Source organism: Anopheles arabiensis, chromosome 2 (genome assembly GCF_016920715.1).
Source record: "Anopheles arabiensis isolate DONGOLA chromosome 2, AaraD3, whole genome shotgun sequence".
Classification (NCBI taxonomy): Eukaryota; Metazoa; Arthropoda; class Insecta; order Diptera; family Culicidae; genus Anopheles; species Anopheles arabiensis.
Genome location: NC_053517.1, coordinates 14714523 through 14737693, shown reverse-complemented (window position 1 = coordinate 14737693; position 23171 = coordinate 14714523). Strand labels below are relative to the sequence as shown.

At 48.6% G+C, this 23171-nt stretch overlaps 1 protein-coding gene and 1 long non-coding RNA gene across 2 annotated transcripts in view; both read left to right on the top strand.

Annotated features, from left to right (window-relative positions):
- The first annotated feature begins 14972 nt into the window (after positions 1-14972).
- Positions 14973-18481, top strand: LOC120899647. The gene is made up of 2 exons (XR_005739082.1): positions 14973-15648; positions 18199-18481. It is a non-coding gene; the product is annotated as an uncharacterized LOC120899647 (long non-coding RNA).
- A 731-nt stretch (positions 18482-19212) lies between these two features.
- The window catches only part of LOC120899624 (zinc finger protein rotund-like), a 30247-nt gene continuing 26288 nt past the window's right edge, over positions 19213-23171 (top strand). Inside the window, exon 1 of the mRNA XM_040305715.1 lies at positions 19213-19282. Coding sequence (XP_040161649.1) covers positions 19265-19282 — 18 coding nt within the window. The 5' untranslated portion in view covers positions 19213-19264. The remainder of the gene's footprint in view (positions 19283-23171) is intronic.

Genomic DNA, 23171 nt, shown 5'->3' with positions numbered 1-23171 from the left:
TTTTTCTCTTGCGCCTCGATGAGTCTATTTGGTGTTTGCGAATTTTCGACATTTGCCATTTTTTGGTCCTTCTACCTCGGGGAGGGTGACCCAACCCGCAGTCTTCATGCAGTTAGGCGAGACCCGTTTGCCCAGCGGTGTCTTTGCGTTTTGATACCCTTTTGTAAAGAAGGGTGATGATGATCGAGAGGAGGGGGCAGGGTTCGTTGTTTGCAGTTTTGTTTTCCTGTTCGCCCCATCACCGCCCCGGCACCACTCGAACCAAGCAAGGTTTGCAAAATCTCGTCCCATCACCGCTAGCCCAACTGCAGGAACCAGCTTTGTGGCCGTGCGCGTTGGGCGAGCTTTTACGACCCTCTGCTACGAGGGCCCGGGACCATTTTGATGAGGATGGGACAGCCGGTCCCTCGCGCACTGGCTGGCAGCCTTTCTAGCCAATCCTTCCGCTTATCGCACCAGTGGGTCCAGCTCGCGCGTAGAGAAATCGCATTTGAAAGAAGAACCGGAGACGACACCACGCGCCTATCGCCACGATATCTTACCGATCCTATCGTCCGTTCTGACGCGCCGAGCAGGATACCGCTATGATTATAATTTATCGTTTTCGATTCCGAGACCCCCTTTGCCGGTGGTTTCGATTGTGCGGCTGCAACCAAGCCTTCTTTAAAAAGGACTGCTCAATCCGTGTGCGCACTTACTGGGTGCGCAGGTAGAAGAAATTGGCAAATCGGGCGTTTGGCCGCATGCAAGCGTGAAGTTCCGAGAAGTGCTGGCTAGTTTTGCAACAACAAACAACCACCCTTAAGTTTAATCGATCTGGTAGGAAGGGTTCGGTGGGTTTGCATGAAGACGTTGTAGGCTTCGAATGTGTAGGAAATCGGATATGTTTTATGTCTTTTTACGCCTTAAGCTTAGGGAGTCTATATGTCCAATGTGCCCATTACTTTTTAGTGGCTACACTGACTAATCCTATTTCGCAAGCTCTGAGACAGGAGATATCTTCAAAATGCCCTCAGAAGCGTTAGGCTCTTGCCAAATGTACTGTAAAATACCTCAAAACAAAGGTGTTTATCTACTATCTTTTATGGTGGATATGTAGTCATTTTTATAGACTCTAAGAAGACTTCATAATGTCGCTCTAAAACCTACTTTAAGGGAACACCCAACAACTCTTTTGTCCCATTCTTTTGTAATCATTTTAAATGCGCTGTAAATCTAATAACTTCTGACATAAATAAGCCTTTATTAACATGACAAATCGCAACAATAACTCCTTTCATGCTTGCGATATAATAAAAAGGTGCGACGGATGTGTTGTCCCCCGTATCAACTTGCATCAACCAGCTAATTGCAACTGACGACGGTGCAAAAACATCCCAAAACGGAAGAAAAACCGCACCAGAACAAAGAAATGGGTGATTTCCTATGACATATATGTACTGCCTTTTTCCACAAAAAATAAGACCTAACCGCATCGTCTCGTATCTCCGGATGGCTTTACACCACCATCCAGTACGCGTGTGTAGCCCCTTCCTAGCCCCTTTCAAGCTTACCCCTATCGGATCCGGAAAGATTAGCCCGAAGAATTATCCTTTCTTTCCATCGACAGCGCGCCATCCACAATGTAGAACATGTGCCACCGCCAATGCAGCCCATTGTGGTGCTACTTTCGATTAAGCATCAATCGGTCCTGCCCATGGGATGGTAGGGTTTGCTATGAGACTTGCCTTTCTCGCACTCGCAGCCCAAAATGAAGGTGACGGTGAGCCACACACATCCCGGTGCCGCAGGAACAAACGATTGAAAAGAAATTAGCAAATGAAAAAAAAGGAGCACTAACGGAAAACGAGAGCACAACAATATACCTTGCCTCGTGCACGTAAACGGAGAACGGTTTGACTTTTTATTTCTTCACCCTTTTTTGTTCGGTTGCTTCCACCTATTCCCCCGGTAAAAGCCCGATAGGTGGATTATTGGTTGATCGATATTGAACGGGTTCGATCTGGGAAGAATACGGAACACTGATATCCCCTTTTGCTTGAATCCTGTCCCGATCTGGTGCAAGGAAACGGATTTAGGGCCTGGTGAGTGAGTGTGTCGTAAAGAATAGCGACCGCAACTACAAACCCCATTGTGTTGTGATTTTTCATAACATTTTTAATAATTTGACAATCGCATAAAAGGTAACAAAGAGGGAGACAAAGAGAGTATCGTTTATGTATCGCTTGATAAAAGCGCAACATCCGAAAGTGGTTCAATAGAGGCGTTGTGCGCGTGCGGGGACGATTGCTGATTCGTTTGCACGGCCAGGCACGTGGATGGAATTGTTCTATTTCTCTATTGAAGATCATTGTTGAATGATTTATGCTTGTCAATTTTAACAAAAAACGATAAATATAAAAACGAACAGCAAAAAGATGAATTTCACACCACACACGCGGAAGCATCTTTTGCTGTCACTAAAGAAACGCCAGCTTGTTTATTATAATCTGTCCGTTTTGCTTGTCCGTTCCATTCCGAGCAGCCTCTTAACAAACAAAAAAAGCAACCCCCAAAACAGTACTTCACGAGCGTACTCTCATTACTAAACAAACTCTTCGCCACGTCCTCGTCCACGCGTCCAGTGACTCTGGCAACACCACAGCAATCACCCCAACAAACTAATTTGCATAAATTTGCCTACGAGCTATTGACAAAACCAAAGCGCAAACAGAGACCAGCGCTGAAACGATAGAAGCACACCACAGCGAGATCAAGCAGGAGCAGTAGGCGGTGGATAATGTTTTCGGCCCGAGATCTTGAAAGCCACTCGTCCTCAGTGTGTGGACGCTACTTTGGGCGCGTGGGTCGAACCTCCGGCCACTTTACTTGACCCCTAGGTGGCACAGATGGGGTTTTTGCTGGCACTGTTGCTGGTTCGAAGCGTGCACGGTCAAAGCATTTGCAAAATGTTGCTGCACTTTTCCTTTCGATTTTGTGTCTGCTTTCTTTCACTCTCAACAAATCTTCCATACTCTTTGGCTAACAGCATTTCCTGTTCGCATCTTTCGGTTTTGCCAAGAAAGGATGTGCCGTACAGAATCCTCCCACGATCCGACTTCCTTCCTTCGCGGCATTGCCTCACTTGCAATTTGATCCTCTTCTCGCCACTCGCTTCGTTGCATTGCTAACAATCAGAGATTAGTTTGCCCTAATCTCGTTACCGTCTGTGTGTGTGTGTGTGCGGGTGGAGGGTAACGCCACTCAGGTGGAACGAGTGTTGTGCAACAATGGCAAATCTCAGAAGGTACCCGTGTGATGGTGATGATTTTTTTCCCACCGAGACAATGCAAAATTTCGGAACAGATTTTGGGCGATTGGGAAAAAAGGTGAAGGTGAATCCATTTAGAAAATCATCCACACACACACAAAACCTGATCTTGTTTCGAAAGTGAAAATCGAACAGAAACACGAGAGGAGCGTGTTTTTTCATTATTGTAGCGAAAGCGAATTTGAGAGAAATGCAATTTTTGTGCAACAGAAAGCCAGCTTGCGAAAGCGAATATTTCGCTAAACGGATCTGGTAGCTTAGAGAGGATCATTTCATTACGTTGAACAAAACTAAGTCCACTTCAAACCATCCGGTGGATTTTTGTAAGCGTCGAAATGGGAAATCAAAGCTGAAGTTGTATTTTCACTCCATTATTTATTCATTTCAAGGGTAATTTTTGGGTAATTTTAGTCCGAGAAACTATTCGGACAAAAATGTACGCAAAAATCCATCCCTAACCAGCACAGAGATGCCAAACGATCCACGATCGCGCAGATCGCGCGCGTCTTGCCATTACGTTTTACATACCCCAAACGGGTTCGCAGCGACAAACGTGCACCTGCCTGGCAGCGATATGCAGCAAAACCCCGGCACAGTTGCTTGAACCACCCGAAACAACGCTCCGCAACAGCGGCAGCAGCAGCAGTACCACCACGAAAACCAGTTCCAGTCCGCACTCGATCGTCAAATCACGATAGCGACGCTCATAAGCGTTTAATTAAAACATTCTACCAGCGCTACCGGGGGCGCTGGGTGGCGGTTGTGTGCGTATATTAAAACATTTCCATCCCATTCGACGGTGGGTTCCCCGTTCGACACCCCATTCGATTGGATCTTTATTAATTCACTTAATGGAAGCATGCGTAACGAACGCGAACGCGGAGGTAGAATTTGCGAGCTCGAAAAACGCGCAGAAGAAGAACCACCCATTCTCCATTCTTCTCTTCTCTCTGTTGCGCCACTGTTTCGCCTCGCGTGCGTTTTGCTGTTTCCCTTTTTCTTAACTCATCTCTCCCTTTTCACATAGAACGCTCTACTTTCTTTCGCCGACACACATCGCATCGATCGATGCAATCCTGCCCAACTTTCATTTCCTGCGCTGCTGCGGGCAATTGAGGTGCATTTCCCGTGAAATGGTCGAGCACACTGCTATGCTCTTGCCGCGATCCCGGAGATCATCCCTGATCGCCCCTGTTAGTGTGGTTAATCTTCGCCCACGGTCGTAACGAGATCTCCCACAAACCGAGAGGAAGAAAGTGCCGGGAATCGAGCCAGCCCAAGCCCGATTTCCGATACTGTACGCTCACCGGGGTCAGGATCGGGAGCAGTTCGCGCAATCGCCGGAAACACCTTACGATCGGGCGAAGAGGATCGGAGGCAGTGTAGGAAAAAAGGTCTTGAAAGAAGATTGGACTACGTTACCGCAGGCTTCAGGATGTAGGAATCGTGGGAAAGCAGCAGCAGCAGCGAATCTTCAGGAGAAATTCATTCCATTGAGACGATATTATTAATGATATCGAGCTCGATAGAAGGGAAGGGAAATTTACATCTGCAAGGATGAAATGGCAGGAAGCGTGATGAATATGATTGAGCTAGAAGATGCATTGAGTTTTGTTGCAAAGGATGCTCGGAGGGTGAAGAACTCAAGAACTCTGTCGTTATAAAGAAGATCCAATATCTCTGGATATCGATGACTAGAACAACGAAGCTCAACGCTACTCTTGACATATCAAGAGTTTCAAACAATTTTAAACCCAAGCTGATCATCTCTGTTACCCAGCATAGCTCAATACTGTATGACACCTCCAAAACCGATTAGCTTCCCTCTTCAACTCTTCAACTCTCCATCGAAAGGACTGATCAAATCAAACTCACTTGACTATAAACCCTTTCTCCCGGCCCTTGGGCCTTACATCTTCTTCGATCACGACGACCTAACCTGATTGTACAGTCCACCGACATCATCGGACATTTCGGACAATCGCAACAGCTATCAACTCCAGATGCTGACGAACCTAAGGACCTAAGGGCAATGCACAAGAGAACAGCAGAACATACAACGACCCGGACCAACACAAAAAATCGATGCCAACATAATGCGCACAAATACGCAGGCACACAAAAAAGCAGGCTCAACCAGAGTGTGTCCGTGCGTGCGCACATGGACGAGCACACGCATCGCGCCACTGCCACCAGAAGTTGCCTACTTCTGTGCTGGACCGGTTTTTTTTTTTTTATTGTTATTGCTGCTGAGTCCTTTTTTCTCGTTTTCGGGAGTGTGTATTTTTTCGCTCAAAACTTCTTCTGCCCAACACACACACTCGCACACGCACAGTCCATCACTCCGGGAGCGCTTCATGGTGAGTTTTTCTTCTGCTGCTGCAAACTACTGGCTGTACTGGCCCTACTGATGATGCAAAAATTCCGGCAGCAAATGTTCAAGGGCCCCGAACGTAGAGCAGGTAGGGCGAATGGCTGCCAGTGGTCTGCTGGATGGCTGGCTGGCTGGAGTAGAGACGGAAGAGGAAAGGTCCGGGGCGAGCAAAGGGAAGACGAAAAAAACGTGGGAAAATCAGTTTTTACACACAGAACGGCACGAAGCGCAGAACAATCGAAACGCGTCGAGGGAACCCGTAGCAATGAGCAGCAGCAGCAGCAGCAGCAGCACGCAGGTAGATAGCGCACCCCGGCCGAAGGGACGTTGCCTTCTTTTGCTTTCCCAATTCCAGGACTCGGTCTCCACGCTATTCCTTCCCTTTGCTGCTCTGCTGAAGATCCTTTTGCTGCGAAGACCTCCGACGTCCGATTATGTTATTACGGTCATATTGAGCAATGTTGAACGCGTTCAACGTCTTGCGTCCAGTGCATCACGTGTACATGTAACTGAGATGTAAAATGATTTGCAAAACGTACGAAATCAACCAATATGGGATGAATGGGAGCATTCACGATATGATGCGGGCTGTCAGCCATCAACTTCATGGTGAGGTATCGCATCGTAGTAGGCCGTTTTGTGGCGCAACATTCCGTTACTTCCTCGCCAGATGATCGATCGACCCCCGGTCCTGCGGTCCTTCCAGAAACGGAGAAAACGTCGGTTGGCGACCTCTGTGACCCCCAAAAATGACGCTCGTCCTCCCTTAGGATTCGTTCGCCCAACAGCATCCCCGTATCATCCCAGCCCGGGATGCAGCCGCGCAAACGAAGTGATGCAGCATCCTCTTCCCCTTGCGGTGCTGGACGCAGCCTGTTCTTAGAAAACAAAACACTTCCACAGCGCAGAACCCTCGCGTAACGGACGCAATCCGCAAGCAAGAAATCTGGACGTTCCTAGGTGCTGCAGTTTCGCTTCTTGTTCGCTTTGCCACGTTCATCCGGGATGGTCATAATTTGCAAAAGGAAAAGAAAAGGGGCAGCCAAAGATTCCCGAAACGCCCCGAGACGAACGCTGCGCTCGTAATCACACGTCTGTCAGTCCTTTCCTGGGGTCCTTTCTGGTACGAGCGTTTTGCATACTGCGATGAAGGAGGTGACCCTCTTTCCAAAGCCGACCGAGTGTCTCGGGGAAGGGTCTCCGCGTTGAATCTGAGCTTTAGTGCCATTTAGCGACGGAATCCCCGCTTTGTGTGCCATTCGCCGTACAATGGTCGACGGCGTTTGTGTGCTCCTTTTGGCTAGCAAATTTGCAGAATTTGAACCTTCTTAATATCGGCAAACATGCGCACCACTAGGGATGAGCTAAGGCAATAGGGAAATGGCAATTTATCTTCCAGCAACCGATCCTCCTATTTAATTAACGAATAAATCGATCTTTTAACGTTAGAATTACCAAGACGACGAGGCGTACGATTAAGAGAACAGAGTTGTTCGGGCGCTTCTCGCATAATTATGTTGTGTTTTTTATGTAAAACCTTCATTTTAACTTCATAAAAACACGGATTCCACCGGCAACGGTATAACACTTGAAACCCTTATTTCGGTGCTGCCCCATCCGCCCTTGACTTGGCTACACTTTCTCCTCGCAGGCCCTTGGCCCGTGGTAACTCTCTCGTCCCGAAAAGTCCCGTTAGCGAAAAGGATCGGCGTGCTGCCTACCAAACCCATGCGATATGTTACATTCATCCCGGGCCAAGAAGGAAGCCAAGAAGATGAGGCCAAAAAAAAACGCCACACACTTTGGCAGCAACATCCACCCGGTTTCACAGCGTTTTGGCCCGATCGGCGCGTGCTATCGATCTCGGTTAACTCGGCAGTAGAAGGGCTTTCGCCACCGATGTTGATGGCGTTTTTTTGTGTGCAAGTTACAGCTTTTTTTTGTCCACTTACTATACCGGGATCCTTGTAGTCCGTTCGTTTTTTTGGTTGTTATGTTTTGGTTTGTATGTCTCGCACACTCCAAAACATCGCTGCACGAGCTGCATAAACCAGCAGACGGACCACAAGGGAGAGATCGACAGCAGGAAAAAATCAACATTCTGAGTCTGTCCCTCCTCCGAGATGCACTTTTTTGTGACCAAGTTTTTCGGAAGTTGAATCGACGTTTTTTGTTCTCTCATCTGTGTGCAATGTTGGGAGGATTGTTGATAAAAAATGGGGATTTTTTTGATGATGCTACCGGCGGCATCCCGGCTCAGCTGTCGCGTAAGCATCGTTACAATTTGTTTGTTTTTATTTTTTGTATTTATTGTCACACCAAACAAGTGCACCGCAAAGTGTTCTGAAGGTGTCGATGAAAGGGGTTGTGCAATTCAATTATAGTTTGTTGCATTTAACCTTTGCATAAAGGCCTTTAACTGTTGGGCCGTTCCTGAGGTACAGTCGTCAACTTTGCAAGCTCCGTCCCGTATGGACCAAGTACTCTCCATACTGACTATCCTGCTTTGAGCTATCAATAAGTCACTGATATCAGTGGCTTAGCCAGACCTAGACCAACGACAGTCGTCGCGCCACATAAGAAGATAAAGCAGTTGACTCAACCATCCATTTCATGCAACCCGTTAACCCTCTAATTCATGCGTACTACTGACAGGATGTTATCAAACCTGTGCCATTGAGTTCAGTTCAGTTTCACAAAAAATAGACATGTTCATTCAGAAACATATGCACCACAAAACACACACACACACACACACCCAAGACCTTGTTGTCCCTCTCTCCCATTGTCGTGGCATTATATCAGCTTCCCCCTGCCTCGGGTTAGTGGCCCACAGCGATGCATGATGCAACGAGCAAACTGTAACGGGGCATTCGGGGCACCGCAAAAGCACCGCAAACTCACGTCCCAACCACGAAGATGTGACCCCGTTGGTTAGGCACCTGCCTTCCTTTTTTTGTTGCTCCATTCATTTGTAGATAACGGAAACGGTATCCAAAATCCAAGCCTGAAAGAAAAACGCTCACACGAAAAGCTCACCCAAAAACGGACATGTTCACCTCCGATAATGTTTCGGGCAGGCGTCGGTCGGTCGAGTGGCCATTTTCCCAGGGCTGGTGGCAAGTTAGGATTTGTTTTGGGAGAAATAATCACCACTCCACGGAGCACAGAAGCCCCGAACCGACCTGAGCGATTCCCTGCAGTTCCCAAAGCTGCCACCGACTCAAACGTTGCCGGCAAGCGTCAAAACAGCTTGGGGTTGTATGGTTTGATTTGCAATTTTCATACCGCAATTGGCATCGTACAATCAAACACCAGGGCGCGTATGACAATGTAGCTGCAAGGTGCCACACAAAGCTTTTTGCGCAACCCACTAATTTACACATGCGTTTGTACTGTCCTTTCTGAGCTTCCCTTGCTTTCATTTTCAGAAAGGTTGTGGACGAAAAAAAAAACAACAACAGCAGGCAAAATTCTGTAAGCCATTGCCGAAAGTTGGCGACAAAAACGCCACCCGGCAGTGGACGGGATTCGGTCAAGAACCAAGATCTATTTTCAGCCCTCCCCTGTTCGTGGTCGAATGGGGCAAAAACCCAACCCCAGAAGTCACTACAAACAAGCCCCGGCCAAGACAAAGTGGGCAGGTAAGCAGTTAAAATAAAATACCAAAAAAACAGAAACAGACACACACACACACACCGCGTACAAGACACCTTCTCTGGTACAATTTAATTCATAATTTAACACAACGCTACCGGCGCGAACGTGTGTTAGCAACAGTGGCCGGGCCGCATCTCGCCCGCGGAACGGAACCGATGAGGCCAGCAGAACCGCACCAGCACGTCCCTATGGTGCGTTCATTCACACATTTCCTGCCCGCTCCGGAGAGAGGGGGAGGTGTAGGGGGGGGGGGGGGGTAGGTTCTGGGCACAGCCTAATCCACCCCTCCGGTACATGGCGATGAGGGTGGGCCACCCGGCTGGCGCTGGGTTTCAGGGCTACATGGGGCTTGATGGGACGGCGCGATTGGGGGTCGTGTTATGTACCCACTGTAAACAACGGTGTTGTACGGTGTGGAGGACGCATCCATCCCCCTGCTCCGCTGACCGGGTGGACAGGAAGTGGACAATGGAAAACAATAACACTTCTTGAAGAAAAAACGTGATTCTTCTTGAACAAGAGATACAGCGCTTCAGCGTGGAATCAAGTTGTGCATCCCTTAATGTCTTCATTTCGGAACCGTACTTTTCATTGTGGTCTCTCTTGCTCTCTTACCTCTTCATTCCCGATCGATCCACCAACCAATCGATTGTGGTGTGTGTTTGTGTGATTGTAAATCATTTAAACCCCCCCCCTGTGTTGCGCTGAACCACGCACAAATGGGCTGTTTTCGCTTTCGGATGCACTTTCGGTGCGGTTCGTTTTGCGATACCGGCTGTCGCAGCATTATTGGTGTTCTTTATTTTATTTTTTTTTAGTTCAGTTACCCAGTCAGTGGCGCGAGTGGCCAGTGGCCGGCGAGTCAATGGTCCGCAAAAAGCCGGGCTTGTTTTGATCGTACGACAGTGTGGGGTGCGCTGACACGAAACATTTACCATGCCTGCTGTACGAGTGTTTTTGTGGCATTTATGTTTATTGAGCGTTTAGTAACGATCGATGTGTGATGTGGTTGTTTACTTACAATGATCAGTGTTGCTATTCTTTTTTTGTTTTTGTTTTTTGCTTCGATTTTTAAAAAAGAGCATAATAGTGATTTTATTATATAATAATCAACAACAATGAAGGTGGATTTTTTTTAGAAGCATCGTTGAATTCATTGACCATAAAAGGTTGTTCAACTGTTGAAGCCCCTTTGGTCGGCGTTAAACAGGATATAATAACGTATCTTCAAACCGAAACCAAGGCTTCGTCTTTAGATTGAACCCAACAAAGGGTCGTTTTCTAATCGTGTAGTATCTTTAAAACAAAAACATCTAAAATCAATCATTATGTTGTTCAGCGGTAAAAGCAAACTCTCAAAATGTCTGAAGATGAGTTTGTAAGATATGCAATCAACCTTCTTATTGTTCTACATGACGCCATTGCGCTTCTAAATCGACAGTCGACTCGCGTACCCACGATTGAATGGAGCCGAAGATCGGAATTCACTTCTGCCCGCGACAACTGACATCTTCGTCGATCCTTCCTGCACCCTTTCTCCCCCCAGCACGCAGAACGCAGTTCGAGTTCGATTAGAGGGCTGCATGTGCACGGTGGGGGGGGGGGGGTAGGGGGCTGCTGAGGATGGTACCGCACCAACTAAACAAAAGAAAAAGAACAAAAAAAGAACAAAAAATTGCCTCCAAAGCCCATTTAACGCGGGCCAACATTAAATTTTCATTTCTATGGCGAAATTTAATAACCCTTCCGCTGCGTGCTGAACCGTCCCCGGTGCACCACCACCACCCCCTCCGCTCCGGGACGCAGGAGCAGCTCCGGGCCCACGCCCGTCAAAGCCAAGCGCCATCTTTCTTCGGATCCTTTTTCAAAGGCGAAATGAGGACTGAAATTGAAAGCAAAAGAAGTACAGAGAAAGAAAGAAAAAAAACACACACACACACCTAAATGAAAGTCTTTCCCGAAGGGTGCGAGATGGGGGGGAGAAGGGTTGGTGGACAATTTAGTGTGTGCAGGCGAACTGGGCTAGCTGGGGTGGGGGAGGAGAAAGAAAGAAAAAAACCCTAAATTAATCTCCAAAAAATGTAATCAGTTTTCCACCGCCGTTTCCTTATCTTGCACCACCACCACACCGCTTCCCACCACTCTTGTGCTTGCTTCAATATCGGACAGCGCGAACCCTTCATCCTCAGACCACCGCACGGCACCATCACACTCCACCACACCCTTTCCACTGCGTTGGGCTATCTGTTTAAACTTTTCTTCTCCAACAACCCACACACACACACACAAACACACACACGTACACTTAGAAACCTCCAAAGAATTCGCCCCCATTCTTTTTTCGCCGAAAAAAGGATGCTGCTCGTGGCCGGCAACAGCGCAATCCAGCAAGAAAGCCGGCCGAGGAAGAAGAAGCGTAAAAAAACATTCTCCCATCTCCACCCACCAAGCCAAAAAAAAACGTCCGAAACTCATCGTCAGCTTCAGCTTGGTGGGGGGGGGGAGGTGTGTTGGGGGGGAGGTCGTGAAAAACGGAAAGACCACAGTTGATCAACGACATAAATTCGACCAGCATGCTTTCCATGGGAGAAGAAGGGGTCAACGGGGGGGAGAGAGAGAGAAGGATACAGAGAGAGGGAAAGGGGTGAAGGACATGAAGGGTTCCTTTGCAAGATGCAAACGATTGGTGGATGGAACGATGAAGGATGCAAATGCTAGAGGAGAGCGAGAGAAGATGAATAAAAAAAATAAGGAGACGGGGAAAACCGACGGGGAAAAACCAACACCACGCGAACTGTTAACGAATTAAAAGCAACAAACGCGAACTGAAAAAGAAAAAAAACGGTATGTCCTTCCCCCTCCCTTTCCACAGGCGCGTTGCTAAGAAACTCACCCCGCCCCGGGCCTCCTTGGATGGATGGGCCTTCAAGAAAACAACACCAACAGGGGTGTTCGGTTCTATTTGCTTCGATCAGCCAGCCAGCCAACACGGCCACTGCACTAGGAGTAGGTTGTTACTCGTTGCCTTTTTTTAATATCTTTTTTTTTTTCTCCTTCTTCCCAAACCCAGCCAAACCCTTCTACTGGGGGAAAAGTGGAAGAGGAAAACGCAGGGAGGGAGAAAAAAATTAAAATCTTTAAAAAAGACTCGCCCATCAACTCTCGCTCCCCGGCAAGTGAAAAAGGGTTCTTTCTAGACAAGCCAACTAGAGAGTGTGAAAGAGAGAGAGAGGGAAGGAAAAAGAGTAGAAAAAAAGTGTTCGCGACGACGCAGAATTATGCGTAAATTTTTCGCTTACGCACTCGGCAGGATCGCTCGCTCTCTTTCTATCGCCATCCCTTTTCCCCTTTGGTCTATGCAAGATTTTTTCTTCGGCCACCCCTTCGCCAAAATCGATTGTGGAAAGGGGATGGAAATTAAAACACCCAGCCTTAGCGCCATCAACCACAAAGGGAAAAAGGTTTTCCTCTCCTTCCCTAAAAGCGGCGTAAAAAGAAAATTTGGAGAAAAACTTCATCTGATCACTTTTGGATACACTAAATACTTTTCTCTACTTCCCTTGCCCAAAATGTATCAAACACTGCACACACATGCAGTCCCCATGTGTCCAGTTGCCCGACTCACACGTTTGCAACGGCCACGAAAGGCATTCGCGGCGTTTGGCGCGCTTCCGACTGCAATCATTCCCAGTGCCGCGTTTCATCATCCATCATTAAGCGGCCGGCTCGAAGCAACGCCAGTGCTCGGCGCCGACACGCCAAACCCTGATCTCTTTGCGCGTTCTCTTACGCGTGAAGGTATGCAGCAGCTTGAATGCTTCGAACGAAGGGGAAGTAATGACGATGGCAACGATGATGATGATGGTGATGACGGTACAAGCATGCGGTTGAAATCGATTGCGTCTGTGTACGGGGCAGGGGTGCACGATCGGGCTCCGGCGTGTGTGTTTGTGTTGGTAAGCAGTGAAGGAGAGGGAGAGACAGTTGCGCTCGCCGGTGTGCCAATGTCAAGGAGAGGAAAGAGCGTTCGCAAAGAGAGAAAAAAAACGCGGCTGAGCGAGAGAGAAGCTAACGTGCTAGCAGCGGATAAAAAAGCCGAAAAAAGGCCAGTGCATTTGTATGGGCAAACTTTTTTATCGATGCGCCCAGCATGTAAACGGGTAGGCAAAGGGTGTTTTCTACTGAGAAATTTGTGTGTTTTTTATTGATTTGTTTCTTTCGAATAGCAAACTGTGAAAAGCTTGTTTGTAGGAGCATACCATAACTCACTGAAATTAATGATTTTAAACAAGAGAAAGAGATTCGCCATCAATGAAAAGAACAACAACACTAACATAATTGTTCTAGAGTTTATTTTTACACTTTCATTCTTTACAATTTTATTGATTGGACAACTTATGTTTAAAGTCAACTCAATACTGCTTCAATAACCAAGGCTGCTTTTCATTTTACTCTCAAGAGAACAGATGGGTGTTTTAGAAGCACTTTTCGCAACAAATTAAACATAAAAAAATAATGAATTATAGGTAATTAGAAAAATAAACAATCAAATAAGACACAAAAGAGGAGCTCTAATGTATCATCACAACGATGAGACAAAAAATTAAATTCAAATTTCAAAAATAGATAAAACTTCATTCAGCACTGACAAAAATCACTCTCATATGACTATTAAATCAATCCAATGCAGACAATAACCATCGAAAAGCCACACCAAAGAAAAGGTGTATAAAATGTAAATGTAGCAAAAAAACTAATCACACTTGTTAACATCGCTTGCAAACAAATTGTTCTCTTCAATTGTTTTTTTTTTATAAACAAACAAACAAAAAACTTCACAAAAACAGATAGTTACAAAAAAGTGATTCTTTTTTTTTTAAACAAAAAAAAGTATCAAAACATTGTAAGTAAGGTGCCACTAGAGCGGATTAGAAGATGTTTTGGTTTTTTTTAGTACGCACTTTATTCCCCTTTTTTTAGGACTGCCGAGTAGTGCCAGCCCTTGAAGCGATCATCATCGGTTCTACACACTCTCTCTCTCGCTCTCTCTCCCTTTCGTATTCCCCCTCTCTAATTACCACACTATTAAGCGAGAGATTTGCTCTCAAAAATGCACGTAAAATTAAAAATAGAGTGAAAGAGAGCAAAAAGGCACATTTTTTACTCTCCTCTTCGAAGTGTTTTCTCGGAAAATGAACACTCACACAGCCAGTAAAAAATGTCAGCTTTCTATCCCGCTCGGACCTAACACATTTCTAACCAGCATGCTGACTCGCTCACTCACCCACGGCCAGGCCGATAGACAAGGAAAAAAAAATCACACCACCAGCAAAACCGTTCGTTCCCTCACACACTCTCTCTCTCGCTCTCCCGTGCTCGACAGCTTTACACATACACACAGCGACCAGAGATTCCTGAAACGTGATGCGAGATTAAAAATGTGCGTGAATCGTGAACCGAAAAAAACGGAGAGCTGACCCCTGCAACCGACCGAACGAACGAAAAAGACAGAGCATGTGTGAGAGAGAGAGAGAGAGAGAGCGCGCGCGAGCACGACCAAAAAAGAGAGAGGCCCAAAACGCTAGCCGAATTTTTTCCAAACCTCTTGCCCTCACACACGCGCGTACACTAGAGCACGGTGTGCGGTGTACGAGCACGCTCTAAACACACACTCACGCCGTACCTTAGGCCAGCAGCAGCAGCAGCAGTGGCAGTAGCAGCTTGCGCCGATCCCTACACCGGGAGAGCCCGTTTGTTGAACAACAACTGTGCGATTCGCAGCACGCACCACCTCTGCACGGAGCCGAAGCCGTCGTCGTCATCGTCTTTGCCGTTTTTACCCGCGCCGCCAATCATCGTCGTCAGCCGGGACGGCGCGAGTTCAGCTTCATTTCGATGTAACTTTCCGACTTTCATGGACGTGCGTGTCGTCGTCGTTGTCGTTCCGGTACCGGTGTGCTTTGCGGGAAGCTGCAGTGTTTAGTGTCCCAAAATTGGTGGTGTGCAGCGCGTTTCTAGTTTTTGTTTTTTACTTTCGTTCAGTTTAGTTCCCAAAACATTTGGCCATATTTTGGCCCTCGCCCGGAAAAAAGGCAGCGCAGTTTTTTTGTTTCGCCCTCTGTTTTGGGTAGCAGTTTTTCGTCATTTTTTGTTTTTTGGTTTTGATTTTGATTTTCACCCGCGTGTGCTGTGTGTGAGTGGTCGTGAACGGTGTGAAGAGTGATTTTTTTTGTTGCTTTCGCCCATCGGAGCATACCTTTTGCTGCATTTAAGGGCCATTTCTGTCAATCGATCGAAGCACTCGGTGAGTTATGGGTGGTGATGTGTGGGGTTTTTTACCAAAAAAAAGCAGTGCGTGTGACAGTTCACCTCACCTTAGCGCGTTTTCCCAACAAAAAAAACAATCGAGAGAGATAGAAAGAGAGCGACAAAAACCCTCCGATAGGCAACAGTGAAACTACGAATAGAGGGAAATGAAAACAAAAAAAGACGGACAGAGCGCGGCAGCGCAGGCCACGATGGACCCGAGCGAAGGGCTTTGGATTTTCGGCCAGCGCTCCGCGGGTCAGAACCAAGTGCTTTACGCTTGCGTGAGTGCAAAACGTTCACCGTTTTACACAAAGTGACATTTTCGTGCGCGCATCCCCCTACGTGTGCTCGTGTGCGTGCGTGCGTGCGTGTGTGACTAAAAAATCCGAGTGAAAATGCATTTCTAGCCGCACAGTGCGTTATGTATTACACTTTTTTTGGTGTCAGAAGACAACAACAACAACAACAAAAACCGCCCAAACACGTGTATGTGTGTGTGTGACTTTTTGAATTGCGGAATTGCTATGTGCGTGTATGGGTGTCGAAAATTTCGGGTTTCGAAAAAAGTTTTTCCCACTTTTTCCACCCACCTTCAAAAAGCAGAAGAAAAAAATCCCCCGCTTTTGCTCCCCGCGTCCCGGGGACCATTTCGAAACTCGGGGGGGGGGGGGGGGGTGGTGTGTTGCATCGGAAGTGTACCGTGACTGATAATAGAAGAGGGGGAGGAATGCCGTTCGGTGGGTGGTGGTGTGGGCCGTTTTTTCCGCCATCTATCCGTTTCGTTTCCCTGGCGCTCGTTTTTTTTTTCGTCATTTTCGTTCGCTCTTCTCTTCATCCCGAGTCATCGCCAGCGGCTTTGTTAGTTTTTGGCAGGTTTTTTCGCCGCTTGTCAGTGGGTGGGCCAATGGCTGGGGGAGGAGGAGTGGGTGGGTTAGATTTTCTGCGTGGAAGCGAGCGGGGAGAAGGGGGGAGGGAAGAGGGAGTTTAGATGAAGCGACTTGCACACACACACATATACACACAGCCAGCGCACCCCCGCAAGCCTCTGTGTGTATGTGTGCATCGTGTCGATTTTTTCTGTGCAAACTGTGTTTATGTGTGTGTGTGTGTGCATGGGATTTTTTAAATGCTGCCCGTGCACCCGTGCGGTGGAAAATTCGGGCCCGAAAACGTGCCTCCCGGCTGCCCCTATTTCCCGCCCCTCTCCGCCGCGCACGCACTTGTCGACCTTCTCCCCCCTAACACCCAACCCAATCTCAGGCGCGTCTTGTAGAGTAGTAGCTAGCAAACTCTTTCCTTCCCTCTTTCTCACACTCACGCTCGGAAAATACCTTTTTGGTAGAAAAAATAAAATGCGCTGGTCGCCGTTGACGCCGTCAGTGACGAGCTGTGCGGGCATTTTCGGGTGGAATATGTCATTCGAGGTTTCATCATCATCATCATCTTCGGCGTCCGTTTACTCGTCAAATTCCACAGCGTCCCGGGCGAAAAAAACGGGTGGGGAAAAGGATTTTCCGCAAAACACCCAGCAACCAACCAAAAAAAAAAGGGAAAAGCCGCCGAACACACGATCGGACACACTTTATGTGCAACTCCTCGTCGTCACATAGGTTTCCCCCCGTCCGCTTGCTGCGTTTCAAATTTTGTCTCAACCATCCGCTTTACCGTTTCCTGGCGGGGCGGCCCAGGTAACGGACGGCATAGTAGGCTCTGCTTTTTAGCACCCTTTTGCTTCGTTTGCTTGCCCGATGGAGGGGGTAGAGCGCTGAAAAGGGGGGGACAAGAAGAGGGCCGTTTCTGCTGGACCGGCTTTTTGACAATTTTCGGTACGGGCTAGGGCTCGATGCTATGGCCCGTCCGATCAACGCGGGAGTCTCGACTCCCACCACGTGCCCCACGCGTCGACCCGTCGATTGCTTCCGGAAAGTCAAACTTTTTGCGCGCGCGGCCGAAAAAAAAAAGAGAAAACCCTCGTCAAAAAACCCCCCACACCACCCACTCAATACACACACACACACACACACACACACACACACACACACACACACACACACACACACACACACACACACACTCAGCACACACACACTCATGCAGCGGCACATCTGTGTGTGTGTGTGCGTGTATTTTAGACACCGCGTTTTTTTCGATTTTTTGGAAACTCCACCAGATCTAGCAACCAACGTTGTGAGGGCACTCCATCGCACCTGCCAAAGTGGGATGGCAACAAACACTTGGGCACACGGGAGGAAGGGTCTAGGTCGTCGCGGGGGGGGTGAAAAAAGAAGGAGGAAAGAAATAAAACCCAAAATTCACGCAACCCAGGAACGCATGCAGTTCCGGCTAGACGTGCTGAAAAAAAAACGCAACAGCAGCAATGGTTAACGCGCGCGCAGAGGGTGACGTCGCTGTGTACGCGCTATGAAAGAGGAAGGCCAGTAGGGCATGGGGAGCAGGTTCTCCTTCGACAATTTCCGATAACACACACACACACGCATCCCTCTGTCTAAAAATAACGCCACTTTCTTCTCTCTCCCCTTTGCAGACGTTTTATGAAGAGACGCCACGCCGAACATCATCGACACACCCGCGCTGGCAAATAGACCAAAAAAAGAAACATTCGTTTTGAAAAAGAAGAAGCAGAAGAAAAACGTCCCCCTCCTCACTACACTCCGCCGGAAAGTAGTGAGACGTACGTTGTGTTTGTGTGTGTGTCTACGTATGTGACAAGTTAGTGACAAGAGGTAAAAAAAACCCCCCGTTGTGCCGCGGAAAGAAAGTTTGATGCGCCGAAGACAAATCACGTAGCAAAGGTGCAACAACCACAGGTGCAAAAAACGCAACCCATTCATAGCGGAATATCATCCCTCGAGGGGGGTTGGGAGTAAGAAAAGAAAGGCCGGAAAAATCGACATTTGTTTTTGGAACCGTTCCTTGACAAGTCCCCGAGCGCGCGCGAGACGTAAACCGCTTGCACAAAACATTCAGACAAATTGTAGGAATTGCGGGGAAGGAAATTGTAGCGAGTTTTGTGCGATTTTCCTCATATTGTATGTGTTTTTATGTGCGTGTGTGTGTAGTGTAAACCGCGTGTGAAGTAGTGCTTGCGCTTGGTGCGTGAAAAGGTGCGTGCGGTAGCGGGTTTTTTTGGCGACACCACGGATCCCCGCAACGGCTCCAAGATTCTCTCGCTACAGCATCCCTACCACCACCATCATCCGAACGCGGGCAGCACGCTGGAGGGCAGAACGATCGAGTACCGGCCCGGTGGCGGGCTGGACTACCACAACTCGCCCCTGATGGCGGAGATACCGACCGGGGACTACAGCCACATCCACCGGTCGATCGATCAGCTCCGCTCGATGAACGAGCGGGGCGTGCTGGGGCAGCTGAACGCGCTGCAGCACGCGGCCGCCGCCGTCACAACAACATTAGCATCTGCGCGCAACGCCGCCCATGAAACCGATCTGCGCATCAGCAGCAGGTGCAGCAACAGCAGCACCATCTGCAAGCAACAACAACAACAACAACAACAACAACCATCCGACTACAGTCCGCACTACAGTGCCCCGTCCACGCCGCCCACACCGCTAGCGATCGTCGAGACGCAGATGGCAGAGCCGGTGAAGGTAAGAAGCGCATCGCCTTATTTCATCCTCTCCACTGAAGAATCCTTCAAGCAACTTTTCAAACGCCAATTTGAGGCGCCCCCGGGAGTGGCGGATGTGTGGATTACTTCCAGGGCCGCCCAAAACTCTAACCTCCCCTCATTCTGGGCAAGCGAAACGTGTCGTTTGCGTAATTAACACCACATCTCAGCGTGGCGATGGACCAGTTTGGAAGCCTCCATCATCAGCTCGTACCTCAATTAAGTCGAATAAAGCGGCTCCTTATGTTGCTAAACGATGCTTTTTAATAGGGTGTGTGCACAAGTGATCTACTTCTTAGTGGGACAGAATCTGTAGAAATGATCACTCCACAGAAGTACATTCATTAGCGGGCACTGGAGCAACCGCGGCTGACCCAGTGAGCAGCAGTTGGTTTTGATTAATTAACATTCACCCAACTGTCCGATTAAAAGAGTTTGGGGGTTGTGTTTTTTTTTTCGGAAATAATTACCCATCGCCCATTCGTTATCATTCCTCCTATTACCGTGGTGTAGTAGATTTGGCGGTTTGACGGGATGAGCCTTTTTGCTGACGTATGTGTTGCCTGTTTATGCTCTGTCCGCTTGCGTAGTTTTGTGTGTGATGATGCTTCACTCGTGCAATTGCGTGAGTGTTGATTGATTTTTTTCTTCAGTGTTTGTGTCTTGTTTTTTTGCCGGGTTCATTTTTCAACGAACCCAAGGAACATTAGTTATCAAAAACCGCCGAAAGAATGAGTGTGCGGATTTCGGTTGGATGCTCAGCAGCGCATCACGTGCACGTGCGGTGACAAACGTTTGGAGACAGTGGTGCTTACGGCCTTTTTCTATCAAAACCACGGCCAGTCCAGTACCCTTGCAGCCCTAGTGTATGACGCAAACTTGCGGGCATACTTGAGCCCGAACCTTTCTTGCGATGGTTCACAGCACATCATCACGGGTGTCTTGCCGTGCGGCCCCCGGGCCGGGTGTGTGTTTGGAAAGAGCTAGTGAGCAGAAGCGCCAAAGATCTAAGGCCCCAAAAAAACCCCCCGCAGACACAAAATGCGTGCTGTTGATAATGAGTTGAGTACAACTGTCCCCGGTTCAAATGGATCACAAACCCGATCGCGCTGAACCACAACCTACAACGGCGGTCCCCGAAAATGGTGCTTTTTTTGTAAAAGGTTTGCAGTTTTGCTCCACAGCCACTCCACCGGGACGCCGCCAGGGGGCGGGAAAATGCCACCCAATGAAGTCATTAGCAGCGGCTCGCAACGCGGCCCGTGGAAAATCCATGCACAGCGGCCACAGTAGCTCCTCCTACAAACGGGGCAACCGCACCGCTCCACACGAGCAGGCTGCTGCGTATTGTGGTCGTATGCCAAGCGCGCCCAACCGCGCGCCATATTTGCAACCAATGCACCCCGATGCTGTTTGCTGCACTTTTGCGCGCGCCTGTGTAATGTTATGCACCTCCCCCCACTCCCCCACCCCTTCCCTCACCCTTTCGGGGTGAGAAAACAGGAGGGACTGACCATCATTGCGCAGTGTAGCAGACGCTGACGTATTAAGACGTACTTATTGTAAGAAATAGGGGGACGTTGTTGTTGCTTTTTTTGTTTGTGCCTTGCAGCCTGCACTTCAATGTATGCTTTATCGATTTTCATGCTAATGGAAGCTGAAGCTGTTCTAGCAATAGTGGCCCCTCACACACACACACAAACACAGCAAGAGGGGGAGAACGCCTAGCCTAGCTTTAGTGTAGTGATCGTGCAGCGGTAAAAGCGATAATTAGCATATTTTAATTATAATTACCTACAGCGCCAATTCGCAACAAACGCACACACACACACACATACAAATGGGGGGGGGTTCTGTTTCACAGTCTGCTTTCTTCTCACAGGGCTAGGCCTAGCGAATGAAACAATGAGTGAGAGTTTGGCGCAGGAAAAGTGCAGGCGCCCGCGCGATAGAGCGGGAAAGCGCAACGCAATCGGCCGCAACGCAACAATGCACAGCGCCATGCCACAATGCATCGGAGGGCACTTGTTGTTGGGAGGCAAAAAAACAATGGGCGGAGTTCCTAATCCTGTGGTCCAACAACAACAAAAAACTGCGTGGAAGGACACACGCATTGCTCTGCTTTGCGTTTCAACTGGCGCTTTAATCGGTTGCTGGTTGTGCCCAACTTGGGCGCAGCATTTTTCTCCGCCCACTGGGAAAAAGGGGCTGGGAAATGCTGCGTTTGGAGCACAAAATAACAAAAAAAAAAACATTTGAAATTTCCCACCCAGAAGCCTACACGAGCCTATTATATACTTTACCGAGCCCATGCTTGGAGAGGTCCTTTTGTGGTCTCGCTCTCTGACGCCACACAGGCCGCCCGATGAGATCCATCCATGCGATGCGGGGCTGCGGATCTCTAACTCCCCTTTCCCCCCAACGTGGCCCAGGTATGGGGGAGAGGGAAGAGTCCGATGATTTGCACGCTAATTAATAATCCAAATCCCGATATCATGCAATCGGCCATAAATCTTTGCCGGCCGAGTGTGTGTTCCGTCTTGCCGTTGGGCGGCCGTCACGAAACCCACTGCGCCAAACTCAAATCACGCGTTACTCGCTAGGTTGGAGCCTTGGTGGTGTTGTGCTTGGCTGAATTAATTAGCTTAAAACGCCCGGTTAAAAAGCAATGAGCTTCTCTAGCCCATTCCAGGGTGGCGCTCCTCTAGGAACGTACTGGCGTTGGGGTGTGGTTGCTTTGTAATGGGCATTGCGTGTGCCCCCGATGCGTCCGAAATGCGTGCATCTTCCGATAGAGAGTACCTTTCGTGGATCGTGGTGTGGTGATGGTGTGCGAACGCGTACGTTTCGACCAATCTGCATATTACGATCCTTGGTCATGACATTTCCCCCCTCGTCCATCAAGGAATTCTATGTCGAGCGCACGTTTTTTGGGGCCTTCCAACTCACGATGGATGACGATGGAACACCCCGACCAGGCAAAAGAGAAGGGACGCTTCTCGGTGCGATGATGTGTACATCCCCACAACCTCCCCGTCCAATGCCAACTACTACGGCTAGGAAGTGAAGTTATGGGTCGAGCGCCGCTAAAACCCACTCGACCAAACACTCCTAATCAACGTCAATTTTCGGGGGAGAGGGAAGTAGGATGATCGTGTAGATCTCTAGATCTCCCCGGCACAGTGTCACAGCTGCGCTCGACAAAACCCGCTCATTAATGGATTTTGTGGATCTCTAGGTCACGGCGAATTGGAGGGTTTGGAAGTCGCAAGCCGCTGTTGGAGCCCCGCAGATGGAGAGAACGACACGACGCCGTCTGACCTCGCCGTTTGCGCGCGGATTTTTGGAGATCGTTTGCAACACACGCGATCTGCGCCGACTTTGTGCGCACCCGTGAACGCATGCGGAAGTGTGAACTTGGCGACTTCGGGGGGAGCTAATTTAGCGCCAAAGGTTAGCGCAGCGGCGCTGCATGCTGTGCGCGAATGCTCTGCTTTTGGCAGGTTTTTGGGGAATTTGATTGGATCTTGAGGTGGACTTGATCGCCTCATCCCAGACACAAATCCCTTACGCAACGGAGGCACAGCAGCACTCACTGTCTTCCCTGCGTTTGAAGCAACACTATCGCACCCTATTTTTTACTGTGTTTTTACCGAACTGAAAGAAGCAAACAAACTCCGGCCCTTTTCAGCAAATGCTGCGTCCAAGCAGACTTCATGCGACGCGGCTTCGCTTCCACGCCTTTGCGTCCCTCCGATCCGGTCTGCTCCAATGTCTGCTCTAATGCCACCGAAAAGTGAGCGCACAAAAAAATACAACGAACAAACAAACAGAACCTCCGAAAACCTTCTCCACAGTAAAAAGGGAAT